The sequence below is a fragment of the Aptenodytes forsteri genome, unplaced genomic scaffold (assembly GCF_000699145.1).
Source record: "Aptenodytes forsteri isolate BGI_AS27 unplaced genomic scaffold, ASM69914v1 Scaffold15, whole genome shotgun sequence".
Classification (NCBI taxonomy): domain Eukaryota; kingdom Metazoa; phylum Chordata; class Aves; order Sphenisciformes; family Spheniscidae; genus Aptenodytes; species Aptenodytes forsteri.
In genome coordinates, this window is record NW_008795129.1 from 5,182,436 (window position 1) to 5,202,574 (window position 20,139).

General features: G+C 45.0%; 1 protein-coding gene across 2 annotated transcripts; it reads left to right on the top strand.

The window, feature by feature from the left end:
* Positions 1-1,163: 1,163 nt before the first annotated feature.
* Positions 1,164-19,486, top strand: LOC103897624 (ATP-binding cassette sub-family G member 2-like). 2 transcript variants are annotated; one of them, XM_009277713.1, is made up of 16 exons: positions 1,164-1,252; positions 2,213-2,496; positions 3,074-3,133; positions 4,413-4,527; positions 7,034-7,186; positions 7,955-8,112; positions 9,163-9,314; positions 10,514-10,630; positions 11,484-11,749; positions 12,324-12,406; positions 12,790-12,879; positions 14,217-14,341; positions 14,704-14,858; positions 16,321-16,410; positions 17,652-17,764; positions 18,684-19,486. In XM_009277713.1, exons 2-16 carry the CDS (start codon positions 2,213-2,215, stop codon positions 18,829-18,831), a joined length of 2,109 nt encoding a protein of 702 aa, XP_009275988.1. In that variant the 5' UTR covers positions 1,164-1,252; the 3' UTR covers positions 18,832-19,486. The 2 variants fall into 2 exon arrangements, 1 of the variants encoding a protein (XP_009275988.1); XR_657506.1 differs by lacking the exon at positions 14,217-14,341.
* The last annotated feature ends 653 nt before the right edge of the window (positions 19,487-20,139 follow it).

The following is a 20,139-nucleotide window of genomic DNA, read 5'->3' on the forward strand; positions in this document are numbered from 1 at the left end:
ACCGGCCCGTGGGGGCGAGGGTGGGAGGCTGGAGGGACACTGCTTGTGAGGTGCTGCTGCCTGATCCCGCTTGTAGCCTCTGCTAAGCTTTTCTCATCCTCCTGTCATCCTTGCACATGCCCGCAGCAGTGGTTTAGCTTGCCAGTGCTAATCAGGAGCTTTGCAAAAACCCATATAAAAGGGTTCGTGGTGTAATAAACTACAGAACCTATCCAGAACAGATGTGAGGTATACAAGACAGTCAAGTGTTCAAAAGTCTAACCAGGTCTTTGCCCCTCGTGTCACTGTCATCCTGACTTTTTTTTTTTTGTCCTGATCTGTTGTGCAACCTTTCAAGCATATAAGCCTTCTCTTGCTGATACAACCAGCATATCCTTTCTTGTTTCCCATAAGCAAGGCTTTCCCAAGGGTGACCAGCCTTAGAATTCAGGGTGTGTCCAAGCTAAACAACCCTTCCTTCTCCCCACCACTTTTATTTTACTTCTACAGGAAAAAACTACTGCAACTTCTTGAGCTTTAAGTGATAGGAAGAGGCAGAGAGGAAAGGGCAATTCCTGTTTCTTTAAATCTGGCTCTTGTAGTTCCAGTTTCTTAAAAGGATGACCATCTCTCTCTACCTGAGAAATCCACTACTTCTGCAGTGGTGGATATGGTTGGTCCTACTGGTTATCACCCTCTCAGTCCTGGGAGGAAAGAAGTGCAGATGGTGGGAAAAGGGTGATTGGTGGGATACGTCTACCTTCCCACAGAACTCTAGTAACCAGCAATGGATGTCTTTGTGGACAGTTCTCTCTCCTTGCTCTCTTAGTTGGTCTGGTGACTGCCTTGGCTGTCCGCAACATCATAGTAAATTTCTAGCTTTCCAACAAACACCATCATGCCAGCAGCTAGAAGGGAAGTAAATGATTAGACTAACTTGTGTTAGTCTAACCCGTCATGTTCAATTTCTGGAAGGGGCACATAGCAATTCCTCTCTTCCTTGCTGTAGTTCCCTGGAAGGGGGACAGGAAGGTTTATGGCTGTGAGGGCACCTGGCTAAAAGGCAGGGTACAAGTTATGCCCAGGCCTTGCACAGGCTGCAGAACTTGGGGACTGCAGGGTTTCCAAGTTCTTCACGTGCAAGGTCAAGGCAAGGACTTTAAAGTTTTTCTTTTTTTTTAAATGAGAGAAGGGATCCAAACTTGGTCTCCATCAGTTACAGCAACAGGAAGGGAAGCAGCCCCTTGACAAAAGAGCTCTGCTGCCGTGACCAGTAAGTGAATCAATATTAATGGTTATACCCATATTGATATATTTCCTCCTATGTGGGCCCTGATGCATGGACAGGGAGAACAGTTCCTTCCCTTTGCTGTTCACATGTCCTCCCTTACAGGTGCTCCCATCCTGAGCTACAGAGGCAGCTTATCTGCTTGAACCAGAATGCTTTATAACTTTGTGATTACAAATAGATATCATATTTAATTTTCCTTAATGTACCAGTTTGTACTATGTTTTTCCTTACTGTGGGATGTCCCAGATCTCTCCCTGTGGAAGGGGGAACTCCTACTGTTCTTCAGGGTAAATGGTGCCTGCAGACAAATCCCAATTTCTCTTCCTATTTGTAGTTGTGAAGTATCTTGATACTGGTGTGACTGAAACATGATAAGCAACGTGTAATTGCTATTTTAATCACAGTGGTATCTCTGAAACAAACTTCTGCCAGCAAACAAGGTGCATGTGTCTGGCCTTCATTTTCATAAGCACAACTGTTTTTCTTCCTGTGGTTCTTCACACAGGTTCATCAATAGGTTTTCTCTGCTGGCTTTGTGGGGATGTGAGGGGAAGTAAGCATGTTACACCTGAAGTAGGGGAGCTTGAGTCTCTTTAGCTCAAGTGGTAGCAGCTTGCATTTATAGTCCCTGCTGTGTTGAGCAAGATGGTGACCATCACAGATGGGCTTGGGTTTTACCTCATTAGATGTTCTTTGAGCTAGCATCACTTCAGGAACTTACACATCTCATTCTTAAAGGCTGTGTGTATTGTTCTAAATCTGTGGGTTTCCGTGCCTTTGGGGACTACTGGATGTCTTCCAGTGTGGATGTCCATTCTTTTGGAAACTTGGCACGTGTAAGGATTGGTGTGGTGTGTGTGAACTTTTCCAAGACACTTTCTGCAGAAATCTTTGCTTGCATGTTTCCTTCCCTGCATGTTTTTGTGTTCTTTGTCTCAACAGATGGGAACTGCTCAAAACAACATTGACCTCAAACAACTCCATGCAGTGGAGCTTGACCTGTGTAACAAGGACATGATGGCAGACACATTTGATCACAGCATTATTTCTGTTGGAGAAGAGGAAGGAGCGGGCAATTTCCAACGTTCTCTTCCAACACAAGAGTCACTCCGATCACCTCGGGGCTCTGTTGTGAGTTTCCATAACATCCAGTACTCCGTTAAGCAGTCCAGTGGATTCCTATGTAAATGGAAAACTGTGGAAAAGAAGATCCTTCATAATGTTTAGTAAGTTCTTGCTTAAATAAAACACCAGAGGGCAGGAATTAACCTGCTGCTGTGAATCTGTGACCTCAATGTCACCTTCCAGATCTAGCTATGCTGGTAAAGAAATGACTACCCTCCTGCCAGTCTGCAGTTCATGTGAGCACTTTCTAATTTGCTTTTAGGCAAAATAGCGGGGATATAGCTGGAGCAGTTTCAGTTATTGATCTGAGCAAATTAGGACTAAACTTGTGTGAACTCTTCTGCCAGATCATCTGAGGGTTCCCTTAACTATGATTCAAGCTGCGGTGAGAGGAATGAGCAGCAGAGAGCAGTTGCTTATTCTTTTCAAGACCCAGCTCAGCGGGGAAGACGCTTAATTTCTGTCTTTTGTAGATTGCTTTTTATGTCCGGCTCTGTTTCTGTTCTGACTGGCAGTCTAGGACAAGAAAGGAAAAATACTTGTTGATTTCAGGTTTAAGGAGAAGTTTTTAATAATATCTGAGTTTTCCTTTCAGCAGCATTTTGTTCACACCTTACCTGTACTATGAGCTGCATGTGAACAGTCCTCCATTTGGAAATAACTCTTTCCTTCTTCCAGTGGCATTATGAAGCCAGGCTTGAATGCTATCCTGGGGCCAACAGGGAGCGGTAAATCTTCGTGAGTACTTTCTCCTGCTCCTTCAAATGGACAGTCAGCTGTGCAAAGAGGATCGGGGACTCTGAGGGTTGGGGAAGATGTGAGGATCTGCAGGCTCAGACCTTTGTGTGCCTGTGAGAAGTCTGGTGATGCAGTCTGACCTGGTGGCCCACTGCTGTCTGCTTTGCTGGTGTTCTTGCCCTGCAGTGTGTCTCATCTGCTCCAACTGGTGGTCCATATTACTGCAGTCAGCTTTGGTGGTGGCCTAAGTTAAGATACCAGGCTGAACTGGGGTGACTGGAGCTCAGGTGTAGGCTCTGTCCTAGACCTGTCATGGGGTGGAGACGGGGGCAAACTCCTTTGGCGGCAGGAGGGATGTAGTCCTCTGTGAAGTTGCTGCAGCAAGACTTTCTTGAAGATGCTAGGCCAAACCCCCTCTCTGATGACTGACAGGAATATGGTGTAATGTCAGTCTGTGGGATCCTTTGGATCCTCACCCCAGCTTGGCTGTGGCCTGGTGGTGGGGGCGCATATGTGCTCGAGTTCTTTGGATGCAAGCACAGAGAAATACCCTGCAGACTATCTCCAAGCAGTGCTGATTCTGTCTTCTCTCCCGTATAACCATGGCTCTTTGTCACTCTCTGCCTTCAAGAATGTCTGAGACTGGCAAATACGGCCATTGTTCACACAGGTGTGACTTTGTGGTGACCCTTGATCTTCCCCTCTAAGGAGACTGCTGGATAATCAGGATGTTTTCAAGAGCAGCACTTCATCAGGGCAGTGTTTACTTAGCTAGCGGGCAGGCTGGCCTCTGCATTGGCAGTGAGGGGAATCCAGTGATGTGTTAAAACAAAATGACTTTATAGAATTAATCTTAACTTTAGTCTTGTTTATACCCATTTGGATTAATTTCCTTGAGATCAAAGTAGTTACTTCTGTGCTCCCCTGGCTGGAGAGCAGACTGCAGCTACTCGGCAGGGTGCTTTTGTCTGTGTGCATTTGAGGTTTGCTGTTAATATGGAGACTGAGTTTGTCTGTAGGGGGTTGACTGCTGTGAATTGTGAGGGTCTGTATACTACCATACTGCTGTGGCACACCTTGTGCTGGAAAATCCTGTATCTACACCAGGCTTTCTGTACAAAGATAAGGCCCCCAGAGTGGAGGAAGCCCCTTTCTGTGCCCTTTGGTTTGCAGTATGCTGTGAGCAGGCTGTAACTGCAGTCCTGGCTGGTGGTACTTATCCAGTCAAAGGTAAAAGCGGCTGTTATGGCAAAACCTAATGCCTGGTGTTTGTCTGAAGTCTCCTAGATGTGCTGGCTGCCAGAAAGGACCCAGCAGGCCTGTCTGGAGAAGTGCTTATAGATGGCATCCCACAACCTCCAAATTTCAAGTGCATCTCAGGATATGTTGTGCAGGTGAGTAACTGCCTTCAGTGGAGGCCTGGGAGCCCTTGGGAGGGTAGACTGCATAAGATGTGCAAAGCATGAACTGCTAGGTTAGGTAATTTTCAACGATCCATATAGAGTCTAATTTGGTAACTCAGATGTTACAATATTTAGTATTTTTCTGGGATATGGAAGACAAGAGGATCAAACTGTTACTCCAGCTGAGTCAAGCACAGAGGTGTTTGTCTTCCCAAAGCCCAAACCACTGGGCTACTGTGGCTTGTTCTTTGGGCTCTGCCCTGAAGTACTAGCAAGGCTTTAAAAAAATAAAAAGGTAAGGAAAAAACCCACAACACCCAAAATCTCTTGTAAAACTCAAAAGCAGTTCTCGCTGGCAGAAGTACCTTCAAGCTATCAGACAATAATTCTAGGAAGTAAATAGATCCCTGCTGTTCTTCCTCTGATTCTGGTTGGCTGGGACAGAGCCTGGTTCCACTCAGAGACAGGAAAAGCCGGCTGAATCTGCGGAAGTGGGTGGAGGCCTGGACCAATAATAGACCCTCAAAGCCCTGGGGGAGCTGAGGAGAAGGGGATTTTTGGCAGCCATATGAGCAGCCAAATCTGGAAACCATCCAGGCTTCTGACTGCAGGCAGATGTGAAATAGGCAGCTTTTCTGCCAGCTGGGGAGCTCTGGGAGGATGCATGTGACGAGACTGATGCTGAGTCTTGATGCTGCAGGTCAAAGATCCCCAAATCCTCAGTGTTTCATGAATGGCCAGGAAGTTTCTTTCAAGTGGTCCCAGTTTGAGACACTTGTCTCTCAAATGTCCAAAGCAACCAAACTTAACCTTAAAATGGTAGGCAACTAGGTGAGACATTAAATGATCTCTCTCACCTCCCACCCCTGTGTAGTACTCCCTAGATCAATAAAGATGGCCCAAAGACTACAAACAACACTTAAGGCCTAAATACATACATACTTATAGGGTCAGTTTTATGCAGATGAGCATACAGACATGCTAAGTCATGTGTTATCCCTGTAAAACTGCTGGTGGTCTCTCCACTTGTGCCTTGCAAGTGAGGGTGTCATGCCACAGTTTGTTACGTTTGGTATTAAGGTAGCTTAAATTCGCCGTTTAGTTTCCAATGTGGTGACCCAACAGTTGCATTGGTGGATCTGAGGATGGGGAATGGGAGGCTAGGATGAGAGACTGGGGATGTGTGGGGAGGGCACTGATGGTAGGAAATTCCTAAACCAGCTTTGGCAGCAAAACCAGTTTATCATAACACTACACCCTGAGTAATTTGTCACATGTTTCTAGCACAGCAGCACGTTCAGTCTTCCTCTGTTAACTCCAGTGCCAAACATGGTTGGCTGGCACATCCTTTGTGCTGCTGATCAACTACATCTGATGTGGAAGGAGTCCCAAAACAGGCAAGAATCTGCTGCCCTGCAGCTTAGGGGCTGTGTCTTCCAAAAGGGCACTAGAGTTGAAAGGTCCTGATTAACAGGCATGTTTCTCAGCAGCTGCCCAGTGTTGCAGTCCTTCTCCTGTCATATGGTGGGATGCAGAATTAGCTCAAATATCAAAGCAGGGGTGATGGAGAGGCATGGAGCTCTGGATGGACCTGATGTCAACTCTGTGTGGCTCATGGTTGTTACAGGTTGGTGTAGGCTGCCCAGATGTTTGTCAACTGGATAGACTTGATTCTTACTCAGAATGCACATGACTTGGAGTTTTTCTAAAGCCCTTGGAATAAGGTCTTGTCCCAAGAGTTATATATAGTTGAGACATGGAAAAAATCAGGAGCATCTTGGTGCAATACTCTTGTTTCTCTGAGGAGCTGCTGCCAGCAAGGAGCTGGGGAGAGCAACCGGGGCCGGTTACACAAGGGGGGGGCAGGGACGGGGACTGGTCCGTCTTGGGGGGGGCAGGGACGGGGACTGGTTCGTCTTGGGGGGGGTGGTGGGACACAGAAGGGGGAGGACACGGAAAGGGGAGGACACAGAGTGGGGAAGGACATGACAGTTCAGTTGGCAGCTGAACTCGGCAGGTGCTCTGGACCACAGCAAGATATGGCTTGTAACTGGGAACAGAGCTGACTTGGGTGATTCCCTGAGTGTCTCTACCTTGAACACTGAGCACTAGCAATGTCCATTGGCTTCAGCTGGACTGGCAGAAGGTTAACTCTTTACAAAACCAGCTACCTGCTCTGCCTCCCTTTGGCTTGTAAGGAAAATGCATGTGTAGTACAAAATGGTACTGTCTGTGCTTGAACTCCTGAGCCTGAAAGCAGGCTGAGGGTGGTGCTCGTTGTAAGCTGGGAGCCTGCAGAGCTGCATTCTCCCCTTGACTGCTACTGAGTGACCTTGATTTTCGTGTCATGAAGTTTTGAAGCAGGGGTTGTCCCTCAGTCCAGTTTCCACTGTGGTCCACAAACAGCTTATCCAGCAACTGCCACTACAGGGACGCTGGTGCCCAGTCAGGTAGCTGAGAAGGAGGCTTTCCAACTATCCACTTGTACTGCTTTCAGGATGATGTTGTCATGGGCACAATGACGGTGAGGGAGAACCTGCACTTCTCTGCTGCCCTGCGACTCCCCAGCTCCATCAGTGTCAAAGAGAAGGAAAAGCGAGTCACCCAGATAATCAGCGAGCTGGGATTAAGCAAAGTGGCTGATGCTAAGGTGAGCAGTGAGAATACCTTTCTCAGAAATCATACTACCTCTGGAAACCGAACTACTTGACTCTGCGCAATATGGCGTACATAGTGCAGCTACACTAAGCTAAGCAGGAACCTGACTAAACCATATTGCACACAAGAAATCAGTCTCCAGCTCAGGACATAGCTTGGAAAGAGGTATGTGTATTTGCTACTAAAACAGGAAGATTTTGGACTGTGTCCAGCATGTTGTATAAGTTCAGAGGGGAAAAATTCGCCTAGTCATAGCACCTTGGAAAGCTGCTCAGTCACTTCCTGGCTTTGTGGGACAAGACAGGGAAATTGTTTTTACAGTGCTGAAAGCTGTGAGGGATGGAAAGCTGGGCTGTGATGGAGAAGTTCTGTGCAGAGCTTGTTCCTCCCAGCAGCATTTTTATTCTTAATTTACTTTTACTTTACTTACCCCACTCTTGAGCAGCAGGTGAGCTACCAACGAAAGGCATCCCTGAACACCAATGTCACCTGTGACTGCTGTGGCCTCATTCTGGCTCTTCCTTGTCAGGGTCATCCTTGTTCCTTGAAGTCATAACGTGCCTGGTACCTCTGAAAAAATCAGGCTCTGCTTACTGCTACACAGTCCCTCACAGAGACAGACCCATCTGCTGCTGCTGGCCCTAGAGTTCACTAATGGGACTCTGAAAATGGAAAGGGCTGCTGGGTGTGGAGAGCCCTGAATGCCAGAGCATGCACTGCCTAGGTCTTGTTGCAAATACTTGATTTCTTCTGCTTGTAGGTAGGAACCGAATTGATCCGGGGAGTGTCTGGAGGGGAACGGAAGAGAACCAACATTGGGATGGAGCTCATTACGGAGCCACCAGTCCTTTTTCTGGATGAGCCCACAACTGGCCTTGATGCCAGCACAGCCAATGCAGTCCTCATCATCTTGAAGAAGTAAGAGTCAGTTCTTCAGGGCTCTGCTGCAATTTTGTTGTCAGCTCATTAGTAAAAAAAGAAATGCTGTTATGACTGAGTAACTAGACAAGTAGACTCAGAAATAGTAGTAAATTCTTTATTTGGGTCTTGTCCAAAGCCTTTTGAAGTTGATGGGAATCTTTCCACAGCAAGCATTGGATTGGAGCCCAAAAAGCAGATGTAGCTTGGACAGCTTCCCTTTGCCACAGAGAGGGGTGGACTGGGAGGTCAGGCCTTGTAATCATAATTTCTTGGCCTTCCAGATGAGTTTATTACAAAGTCTCTTCCTCCACTCTGGCAATGGCCTTGAACTCAGATCAGACTTCACCTGCAGATTTACCCTCAGCGCCCTCTGTTTTGGAGATGAACCGTCTTCTGGTACAAAGAGGACCAAACAAGGCTTATTTAATGAGAACAAGTTCCTAACCCTCCTCCTGGGTTTGTAGCATGTTGTCTGGTTTTGCCTGAGGGGTCATTTTGCTCTGCTGTTTGTGGATAGAGGTCTTTGATTGGCAAGGATACTTGTTGAGCACCAGTGCTAAAGCACTTGAAAGAGCATCTGACAAACCTGAAGGAAAATTAGTTTTGACTTTTCTAGAGAGTAAATCTTCAGCAGAAGAACTAAGAAATCTCAGCTGGCCACAGCCTGCTATGTAAAGCCTGGTACTGCCATTGAGTGCAGTAGGACTGTTCCAGTTAGTCAAGTTGAAGCCTGGTATAGAAAACATGTAAGGAGGATTTATGCACAGCTGTGGCCTCAACCTTTGCTAGCTACAGACAACATCATACTTTGTCTACCCAGACTGCAATGACGATCTCTTGTAATGATGGGTACTGTCTTGAAGGTCTTGCAGGCAGCATCTGACACAGTGACAGAGAAGGGGGCACTACAGCTTTTCTGGGTTGAGACACTGAGAAGTTGACAAGTGTTCATCTTGGATTTGGATACTTATTTTTTGCTTGGGTTACCATGACCTTTCTGAAATGCAAAGCGTGGTGTATTTGAGAGACTTTTTGTTTCTATTTCAGGCTCTCAAGAAGAGGGCGAACCATCATATTTTCCATCCATCAGCCCCGCTATTCCATATTCAAGCTGTTTGACAGTCTGACATTACTAGCTTTGGGAAAGGTGCTGTACCATGGTCCTGCGAAGCAGGCCCTGGAGTACTTTAGTTCTATTGGTAAGTCTCCTGTGCCAAGAGCAAAGGCAACTGGCTAATGAGTTTAATCTGTGGGTAGACTCTTACCCTAGCACTGGATAACAATCCTGTGCTGTTTTATCACTAGTATACTAGAGATGGTACACATACAGTCTGAACAGTGTTGTGTTAGAACAGGAAAAAAACAGAATGATAGAAACAAGATTTTCCAGACAACACAGAGCATGGTGCTCTCCTGCCTTTGTTTTGCCTTGCATCAGGACAAAAACCCAGAATCGCTTGGACATTTGGAAGCGTGATGCACAACAGACAAGATGATGCTTGTAGTTCTGCCAGGCCTAGGTGGCAGACCCAGTGGGTTTTGAAACACAGCCTGCAGATTGGCAGCAATCTATAGGGGCTTATCCAAGAATCTGCTCTAGTCTGAATGCAGGTGGGCGACTGAGAGGACAAAATCATGGTGTGTCTTAAGATGGGTTAATAATTGCACTGTTGGGTGGCTGCCCCCTCTCCAAGCAAGCAGGGTGAGGGTTTCTGACTGTAATGGACAGAGAATGTGGAGTGAATTTCCAATGTAGTCTAGATGCAGCCATGAACACACTGGATTGTAAGTTTTCCCTGGCTTTGAGGGAGATGCTTTAATCAATCTCACTACTTCTACTCCTCCTCTTAGTATCCCACCTCACTTCCTTTCTCACAGAATGCTATAGAATAAGCATCCTTTTTTTTGTTTTTTCTTTCCTCCTCGTCCCATAGCTAGAACCATATTATAAGAAGCTGCTCTTGGACAGCCCTTTTTTCTTCCTTGTGACCAAGGAAACAAGCGAGAGTTGAGCTTCTAGAGCAAGCATCTGAGGCTGTAGAGGAGACACCCAGCAACCTCTACTGGGGAACTGTGCGTCTTTGAGTGGGATGTGGTTGAATAGCGCTAGGAAGGAGGCAAGAGTTGTCCATGCTGAGCTGTGTAGAAGCAAGTTACAGATTTCTCCTCACCTGAAATCAGTGGGGAATAAGCAACTTTGAAGCTCTGTGTAGATACCTCAGATTCACCATCTCCTAAATCCTGTCCATTCTACTGCTGTAAACTAATGCTCGTGGAAATCAGTGAAGCTTTCTTGTAACAGGGTTGTGGAAGGGTGATATAGTATTAGACCTGACCTTCCAAGCTGTGCTCTGTGCAATACAAACATGTTGCATGTGTGTTTTGGGGTTTTTTTTAGGATATGAATGTGAACCCTTCAACAATCCAGCTGACTTCTTCCTTGATATCATAAATGGTGATTCAACAGCTGCGGCAGCAGGCAAGGAAGATCACAGACCTGTGGACACAGGAAAAGGTGAATTGTGCAGGAGAAATCCACTGTTGGCTGGTGTAGAAGGGAAGTTGTATGTGGTGCTGGCAAGCTTGTATTCTCTGGGTTTCCTCCAGTCTAAGGGCACTTTATTATCTTTTTATTTTTCCTACTAATAGATATACTTGGCTTTGGGCTTCTTTAAAGAGCTCAGAAAACTTCTAAAAGGGGTTTTTTTTCTTCCTTCAGTAATATAGGAAAGCAGTGATAAATATCAGTAATTTACAAAACCTATGTGGGAAAGTCTGAAAAACTAGAATTGCTTAGTCTCAAGAGACACCTGAGAGAAGACAGAAGTTTTCAGTCACGTAAGAGGCTGCTGCAGAGAAGATGGGGTAGATAGGCTAAGGAGTAATGGATTTACAGGGCACTGAGAAAGATTGGAACTAGATTAGAGAACAAACTCTCTAACAATATAGTGAGTGAATGTTGAGAAATATTTGTTTGGGGATGCTGTAGCATATCCATGACTGAAGGATTGTAAGAGAACAGTTTTTGTAATGGTGCATTTTGGGGATGGGGAAATGGATCAGAGCAAACATTGATTTCCCCAAAATTCAGTGAAACAAAGGTTTTCTGGTGCCTTATTCTAAGAATATGGCCACTTTTGTGCCACCAAGAACAGGCAGATTAGCTAGGTTCAGTTAAAACTGTAGGGAAACCCTCTCACTCAAGCCAGCCTCTTAAGCTCAGAGCTAAGGCTTGAACAATTCAAATTCTCTGGGCATTCCCGCTTTTTTTTTATTCAGCCTCCAAAGTGGCTGAGCATGTTGATGGGCCACGTCTGAAGGTAGAGTTCATGGGGAATCACAAGCCATATCTTGTCTTTCTCACTCAGAGGTGAGCAGTGAAAATGGCGTGGCAGAAGATAATGTGGACAGCAGTGTGGTAGATGTGCTGCACCAGAAATATCTCAACTCCAGCCTGTATCAGAGCACAAAGGAAGCACTGGGGAAAGTGGAGCTTGGACGGGGAAGCAAGCAGAGAGTATCCAAGCAGGGGCATGAGATTACCTATGCAAATGGATTCCTCACCCAGCTGTACTGGGTGTCCAAGCGTTCCCTGAAAAACCTTATCAGGAACCCACAGGCCTCCATTGCACAAGTAGGTAACAATTGCTAAAAGTCTCAGACTCCCTCTGCTCTCAGTCCCACAACCTGCAGTTTGTAGGACAGACTTCTGTTTTCAAAGGCAGCTAGGGAAACAGGAAAGTCCTGTGCCACTGCCACTTAAGTGGAGTGAGATGCCCAGCTACCTTTGTTGCCTTTGAAAAAAATTTCCATTTTAGTTTAGCACAGGGACTACTGCACTGAAGACTGGGGAGTGGGGGGGAAATGCCCCATTCTCTGGTTCACATGGGGAGCTTCTAGGGTGATGTTAATTTTGTGCCTCATTTGAAATTTTAAGCTGGGTTATTCAAGTGTGCTTCTACTAACCTTTCCCAGCCAAAGATCATCAGAGGAAGGAGAAAAGTGAAGAGGATAAACTCAGAAAATTTGCCGTAAGGCTTTTAATTGTGTGTGTCATAGGTAGTGTGTGTCATAGGTATACATTGACTCACAACAGCAAAGTTTTAGGTAGATGTGAATCTTAAACCCTGCATAATTCTTAATAATAAGTTCATCCCTATTTCCTTACCTGAAGGACTCCCTTCTCCCTTTCTTCTTTCCACTTCTAGATTGCAGTGACCGTAATTCTAGCTTTGGTTGTGGGTGCTATCTTTTTTGGTGTAAAATTGGATCGAAGTGGCATTCAGAATCGGTAAGTTGGAAAGCCACAGCTTTGCTCATTTTTCTATCTGTAGCAGACAGGTTTCAGCCACAGGGAAGGCCCTGGAATCTACTTGGACCACAAAAGAGAGTTGGGTTAACAAGCCTCAATGCACTGCAGCATGGTATTGATGGAGGCCCTAAAGGGACTGCAGTTCTGTCAGGCTCACACATGTGTACAAAGGACATGTGAAAGGGAAGATAAAGGAATAAACCTGGTTTTACAGCTAAGATCTACAGTAGCACAATTAAATATCTCCATTCTGTGGACAGAGACAGAAAAGCACTGACTTTATGGTATTGATGATGTCTGAGGCTGCCAGTGTTGATCTAGGCTGTTTTCTCACTTTTTGACTGTTCTGTTTTGCCTTCTAGGGTTGGATCCTTGTTTTTTGTCACCACAAACCAGTGTTTTTCCAGTGTCTCTGCAATTGAGCTGTTCATCAGAGACAAGAAACTCTTTGTGTAAGTAGTGAGGCACTTAGACTGTCTCATACCCTGGAGTGAGGTGCGGAGAGTATCTGACAGGCTAAACAAAATGATTTCCACCAAAGACTTGATTGCTCCCTTGCAACATCAGATTGTGATAGTAATGCTAAATTGGTCTGTAGAACAGGGAGCTGAAATGCTAAGAGGTGGGGGAAGGAGGGGAGAAATAAAATGCTTTTACTTGCTTGCTGTGTCACAGTTTATTGAGAAGTGCTTTTCCTACTCACTTTTGGTAACAGCTCGTTTTGAAGTCTGCATGAGAATCCTGCAGACTGTGAACCCTGCCTGCCCTCTTGCTGACAGGGTTGAAACACTGTCTTGCAATGATCCTGAAGTGGTAAGACTGTGCAAAGATGAAGGGAGACTTCTTGGAAAAGCTTCGCAAGGGATGCTCAGATAAAGAGGCCTGCTGGCTGGCTTACAAGAGCTCCCTAATAATCAAGTGCCTATCTCTGTCTATATAAATATGTATATCTGTTTGTATGTGTGTATATGTAAATGTGTGTGTATATTATATACACACATGTATATATACACATATGTTGAAAATGTAGTTTGGAATAGCCTCCTGCTCATGGGATGAAAGGGCAAGAGGCAGATCCTATGCAGTAAAGAAGAAACTGGAGACTTGTGCGTGGAATGCACATGTCCACCCACAGGTTGCTCAGAGCACCTTAATATTGCCCCTAATAGCTGCTCAGGAGTAAACCTCCCTCATGCTGACATTTCTTGCCAGTCTACCCTGCTTACCAGCTTAGCTTACCAGCCGTGTCAATGGGGATTTTGGCACCTTGCCAATTAAAGCATCTTTTCAGGAGCTCCATTAAGCAGCAAAACATCATAATGATATTTAATTGCCCTGTGAACTGGAGGTGAGTTGATGTCCTAAAGGTGTTTTCCCATTGTTGGGTATCATTCCTTCTCCCCTGGAAGCAGCTGGATGAGTTAGCTGTGGATGAAGTGTTCCTCCAGTTAATAGCAGTCTAATACTTTCCCATACTCTTGTATTAAGGATCATTCTCTTTGAAAAGAGATTTAGGAGCTTTTCTCCAATATGTTACTTAGCAGTCACATAGCCTTTCATTCACTTTCCTCGGAGGGCTCTCAGTATGACTGCAGGGCCTGTGAGATAGATCAGCCCTTACTTCACAGAGTGGGAAGTGATAGCACAGAGAAAACAAGCAACTTGCACATAGAGGAGTCAGTGGTAGAGAGAACAGAAACTGAATCAGGATAAACCAGACACACATGCTGAGCCTGCTTACTAGATAACCTCTAAACCTGTACAACTCCCCTCCTTCCTGTCCTCGCAGCCATCAGTACACCAGCGGATATTACCGTGTGTCTGCCTACTTCCTGGCCTTGATGATAGGAGATCTGCTGCCCATGAGAACTGCTCCAGCCATCATATTCTCATGCATCAGTTACTGGATGATTGGTAAAGAATTGATGCTTTCATTGAACCTGTCATCTTCCAACACATCTGATTTCTGACTTAGCCAGAGTTCCTATATCTATAACATGAAACTAGTTGAGCCTTCAACTGATTTAAGTGCTTGGCATCATAACTTTGGAGGACTCTGGGGCAGGGGCAGAGACACCAGCAATCTAAGACAGGGACCTGCTTGACCACATCTTTTCGTAATGCTCTTTGGGCCTTTGGAGCATGCATAGTTCCTGCCAACTCCAAACTTGGTCTTTCTTCCTGCTTTCCCTGTCTTGTATAGGAATCCAAGGGTACCTCTCTGGGATTCATAATGTGCTTGTTTACTGGACTCTTTCCTTTCTGTTTTTTGACAGGATACCAAGCTGTTGCAGGCCGGTTCTTCTTCTTCATGCTGACCCTGGTACTCGTGTCCTACACTGCCACGGCCATGTCTCTGGCTATCAGCGCTGGGATGGATGTGGTGGCTGTGGCCAATCTGCTCATCACTATTTGTCTTGTCCTGATGCTTGTAAGTATGTAAGGGTGTGTGTGCTCCTTTGGTGGAGGTGAGGAAGCAGCTGAGACAGGCTGAGAGGACTGGGTTGAGCCAGCCCTAAGCAGGCTGAGAATCCACAGTCCAGTAGCATGTCAGCCCCACGCCTGTGATTTTATTGTGATTTTATTGTCACTATAGTCAAAGATGTACTTCTGCCAACTTGTAATCTAAGGGTCAAATCATTGCTCAGGTGCAGTTCAGTAGGTGTGATGCTACCAGAGCTTTGCAAACAGTGTGCCCCAAGAAAGTAGTGTGTGTTTTTTTTAAATTGTCCTTACAAAAATTGATTTAAAAAAAAAAAATCTTACATTTCCAGTATTAGAAATCTAAGTGATCGACTAGATCATTTAAAAGGAAAAAAATCTTGAAATAAACTTTAGATTGATTGATTTTATTGCATTAATTTTTGTTGCCCATTGGGATTAGCAGGAGCATACCCTCTTTATTTTAATTCAATATTGCCCTTGGGTTCCAGAAATTACTGCAATACTCTTCTTCAAGGACTTCTAAGTAAGAGAGCAAGTGTGAGAGAAAGGTATTTTGACTACTCATAGATGAGGGATGTGAATTCTTTTTCAGAGAGATAATGTTAGTGATGAAACTTCTTGACTGTGAGGCCTATCAAGTTACCTTAGAGTAAAAAGTACCTTCTGTCAGGTGATTCCTGGTAGCTGTCTGTGTACATATTCTGAGCCCACAGCGCATCCTTATTCTTCGATTTGCAACTTAACCGGCTTTTGCAATAAGCTAAGTGATAGTGTATCGCTTCAAACGCTTGCTGTGGATGAGAAGCGTGCATGCATAGTGGAGGACAGCTGATGCAGCTGATGTACGTTGAGTTAAGTCACAGCATATAAGGAACGGGACATGTGCATCCTGAAAGACAGCAGGGTAAGCACAAGAACACTTGTGATGAAGCACAGCCTGAAGTGTCATTTTTAGCTATGAAGTCCAATTGTGCTAAGAAGTAAAAGAGCAAACCTTGTTCCAGGCAGGAGAGAGCACAGATAAAAGATGTAGGTCAGAGGAGAAAGCTGAAACAGTAACAGCCCTTAAGAGTCCCCGTGGTTTCCTTCTTGTTTCTCCACTTCCTCATCTCCCATCCTTCTTTAGCCTCTGGCTAGCTCTACCATAGGACACAGTCCTCCAGAGTAAGAAGTTCGTTAGCATGCATGCTTCTTAGCTCACATGTGGATGTAGAAAACCTTTCTGACCTCTTTGCAAGCAGTTCAACTGGAGTACTTGGGTGTGCTGTTGGGGCAGCTGGCTGGGACTGCTGCAAGGTTTGAACCTCAGGCCTGTAGGCACAGGCGTAACAGCAGTAGGAGGTCCATCTATCCCAGCGCACCGCTGCTGGGCAACTGCATCTGTGCAGGAGTAGCATTGTTTGCAGTAAACAGAGTTTGACTCATTAGCCTCTTCTGTTCTATTTCAGATCTTTTCGGGGCTCTTAGTAAACCTCCCTTCTGTAATGGGCTGGCTGAACTGGCTCAAGTACTTCAGCATCCCCCGATACGGCCTCACTGTGAGTAGAAAGTAGCATCGGTCTCCTGTGAGTAATGTAGCCACACTGCTGCTTTCTGGAGAGATTTTGAGTATAAATGAAGTTCTTTTAAAAGTCAGATTTGGTTTCTTTCCTTGCATGAATGTGGTAAAAGAACAAACCAGCCAACCCCAAAAAGGAAGCAAAAGTTAATCTGTGTGTGAGAGGTGGAAGTCTCAGACTGAACAAATCCTTTGTGCCACAAAATTAGTGCTGCTTGGACAGCAACAGAGCTGTCCAGTGAGGCACTAATTCCTAGCCTGAATAGTCGATCCCTATAGTTTAGAATAAAGTCAGATACTGTATGGCCTCTCCAGAGACTGCTGTTTGCATGGCCAGTCTGAGGTTAATGACTGTCCAACTGGTTAAAAGATTTACCATAATGACCGAGCGTCCCAGTCTTCAGCGTGGCTTCCTCTGAAGTGAAATATGACTTACTGCCATTTGTAAATAATAAGGAGCTGGAGTACCTGAAAGCTAAAGGTACAGGTCCTTGAAACACAGTAACTAGACATAGCAGGTCACCCACTGGTCACAGGTGGGAGTTGTGCTTCCATCTCCTGTCTTCATCCTGGCCAAGCCTATTTGGGAGGAATAGTTTCCTACCTTTGAGTAAAAATGGGTGAAATGAATGCTGGAGCTGGTGCAGGGTGGCATGGACAGGACCACGTTGACCAGCAGTGGAAGAGAAAGGTAGGATCAGGGAGGGGGCAGATGTGAGACCTCCCCTGTTTGGGTATCACTGAAATATTTTTATCAGTGTTGCTGAACATCGAAGTGTCCCCTGAGATTGTGGTTAGCCCAGGATGCCAGCGCACGGGAACCCTTCTCCTCTTGCCTTGGCTGACTGTGCCATCTGCTTCAGTGTGCTGGTGCTGGGGTGTCTGCATGCAGCCACATAGTTTTCTGGGTCAGTAGATTGACCCAGATGAAGTGGATGAACAGGATTTTGTAGCTGGCAAGACAGAAACCCATGGCTAAATCACTGAAATGTAACTTTGAAGCCAAAGACTCAAGACACCAAACCATCCTGCATGTAGCACTTGGAGCAGTTCCTCAGAGAGGCAGTAATTAAGAGCTTCAAAATAAAAAGGAACATAAACATAATATTCCAAGAATGGCGATACGTGTCTTCTTATAATCAAGTTCCTTTGAGGTGTTTCAGTTTTTAGCACCCCAAATCACTAACTCTGTGAAAATCTGATGTCTGTCTCTTTCCCTAGGCTCTTCAAGTGAATGAGTTCAGAGATCTCTACTTCTGTGGTGAGAAGAATCCAAATGTTACTGTGTCTGTGGGAGATGCAGGCAGTTGTCCCCCTGATATTTCAGGAGAAATGTAAGTCTAACTCATGGTGGTTCTTGGGCCTGAATTGTGATGGCTTGCTTAAAGAGAAGTCTGACTGTTTCAAACTTTTATTATTCACAGAATAACCACTGGCACTCACAGGCCAGTCTCAATAATATGTCCCAAAATAATGTATTTTAGGATTATATAGTAAAACTTCACAATTACCCAAGAGTGAAGTAGGGATGAAACTTTACTCCTAAAAATAGGCAGATGAGCTAAATTAAATTTTGTTTTTGATAACCTAGCCCTAGCTTATCAGTTTTCTTAAACAAACCCAGGGTCACTTAGCAATGGAAATGCAATGTGTGGACGGCCACAAAGTTGTTGGGAAGCAGTAGACCTGTGATCAGAAACATGCCTGCCCCTCAGAACTTGTTTGTAAATATTAACCTCCCTGCAGATACAGCAGAGAGCCAAGGTATCCATCTCCCAGTGCTACCGCTCCACTTGAAATACTCTTGACTATCAATACCTGAAGTTGTAGCAACGCAAGTATTTCATGACACGTGCTAGAGGGCTGGCAAACTGAGGTTATTGCAAGGAACAGTGCTAGAGCGCTGTTTCCACAGCTTTTGGTCCCCAAACCCCTGCTATGGACCTCCAATGGTTGCTGTGTGAAACTAATGCTTTTGTACTTATCACGGTTTACTGTGGTTCTGAGGTTTACTCAAATTGCCAGCTACTTATAAACAACAATTAAGATACTACTGAAAAATTATGAGAACCAGAGATCTAGATTTGTCCCTTAAGCTTTTTTTTCTCAGTGATAGGTTATGAAGTTACTCTATTTGTCACCTGTTTTGCAGAGTTGAGGGTAGAAGAATCTTTGTGGAACAGGAATAAAGGTAACTACCTGAAGACTTGCACCACATAGTAATACCAACTTCTGCCCCATGCTTTTCTGCAGGTGTTCTGGTGAAGCATACCTGTGCAGCCAAGGAATCGCACCTACCAACTGGGCAATGTGGGAAAACATAGTGGCTCTCTTCTGCATGACTGTTATCTTCCTTATCATTGCCTATGCAAAACTCCGGTTTATGAGAAAGTTCACATAGACTCCTGCGTTGCCTTGCTCTGCAGCTTCTCCGGTCTTAAAACTGCAAAGCTTGTTAGGGCCTACTGGAGATTGCCAAAAGATTTCAACTGACTTTACTGGACTTCAGATGGGAACCCTGTCCCCTTGTTTCTGGAGCATGATCTCCACATGATTGTATGATTTTGGTTTTTAAGAAGAAATGCATTAATGTATATTGCATAAGTGATTTTTTTGTAAGAGAATATAATTCTCATAATTCCTTAGGTACATATCAAACTATATATTGTAAAGCATTCTTCTTCTGTGGCCAACTTGGAACATTTCCTGTATAAGGGAAACATTTTCCTTTGAACATGTGAGATTCTCTGTCACAAATGGTATAAGGTGATGACGGCATTTATGCATCGATATGTTGCCCCTTGTTAGTGCCCGTCACATCTGAGGAGAGCCAGAGACCATTCACAGCATGTTGGAGATGCATTTGAGTTTGAAGTCAGGACAGGTAATGAGTGCTCCTTCCAACCAACAGTTACACTTCTAGTAGCTTCTCCATGGGAGCTACTTGCAGAAACTCTTGCCTGATTAAAAACTAAACAGCAGTGGTGTAAGACATCTCATCTAAGAAAAGTGAGAAATATATACTGTTGTACTGTAAAAAAAACAAACAAACAAACAAAAAAAACAAACAAAACCCCCTCAAAAAACCACCAACAGCAAAAAATACATTTACTACTTAAGAGGAGGGGAGGAAATTCCCTTTCTCTTTTTTTAAATAAAAATTTGTCTACTTAGCAATGGCAAATCTTTTTAACAGACTTAATGCTTAGCTGCACCATCTATACTCTACTTGCACTATGGACTGAAAAAACCCGTGTAGTCACTGCTGTGGCAACTACAGCAACGCTTACCACAGTCACCACAGGACAGACTGTAGCATGCTAGCAGTTGTCTCCTCGCCACATCATTAGCAAAAGCAGAGCTGCTTTTAAGCTGCATTAAGACACTCAGATGCAAGCGGACCGGCTAAGCCAAAGGAAAACATCCTCAAACACAAGGCTAGAGAGTTCGCTTGCGAGGGCCGGGCTAGCAGCAGCCCTCGAAACTGGCCTGCGGTGTGAACGTGCTTCTGGTGCTCTTGCAATAAACGGTTCACTCGCGGTGTTAGAAAGAGGGAAATAATCAAACTGACAGCGCGGCCCCGTCAAGCACAAACCATGCTCTTTCTGTGCTGCTTCGCTGCCCTTTACAGCTGGTAAAAAGTAAACTCGTGCCACGTTTTACATCTCGGTATTTGTCTTTCTCCTCCTGCCGTGGTGAAGGCTGTTTG

What these genes read in the sequence shown, in the direction of transcription:
- LOC103897624 (XM_009277713.1), top strand. Translation starts at nt 2,213, where the DNA reads ATGGGAACTGCTCAAAACAACATTGACCTCAAACAACTCCATGCAGTG. An exon ending in AAGATCCTTCATAATGTTTA is followed by an intron (nt 2,497 to 3,073) that starts GTAAGTTCTTGC and finishes TCCTTCTTCCAG; the next exon opens with TGGCATTATGAAGCCAGGCT. An exon ending in TTTGTCTTGTCCTGATGCTT is followed by an intron (nt 14,859 to 16,320) that starts GTAAGTATGTAA and finishes GTTCTATTTCAG; the next exon opens with ATCTTTTCGGGGCTCTTAGT.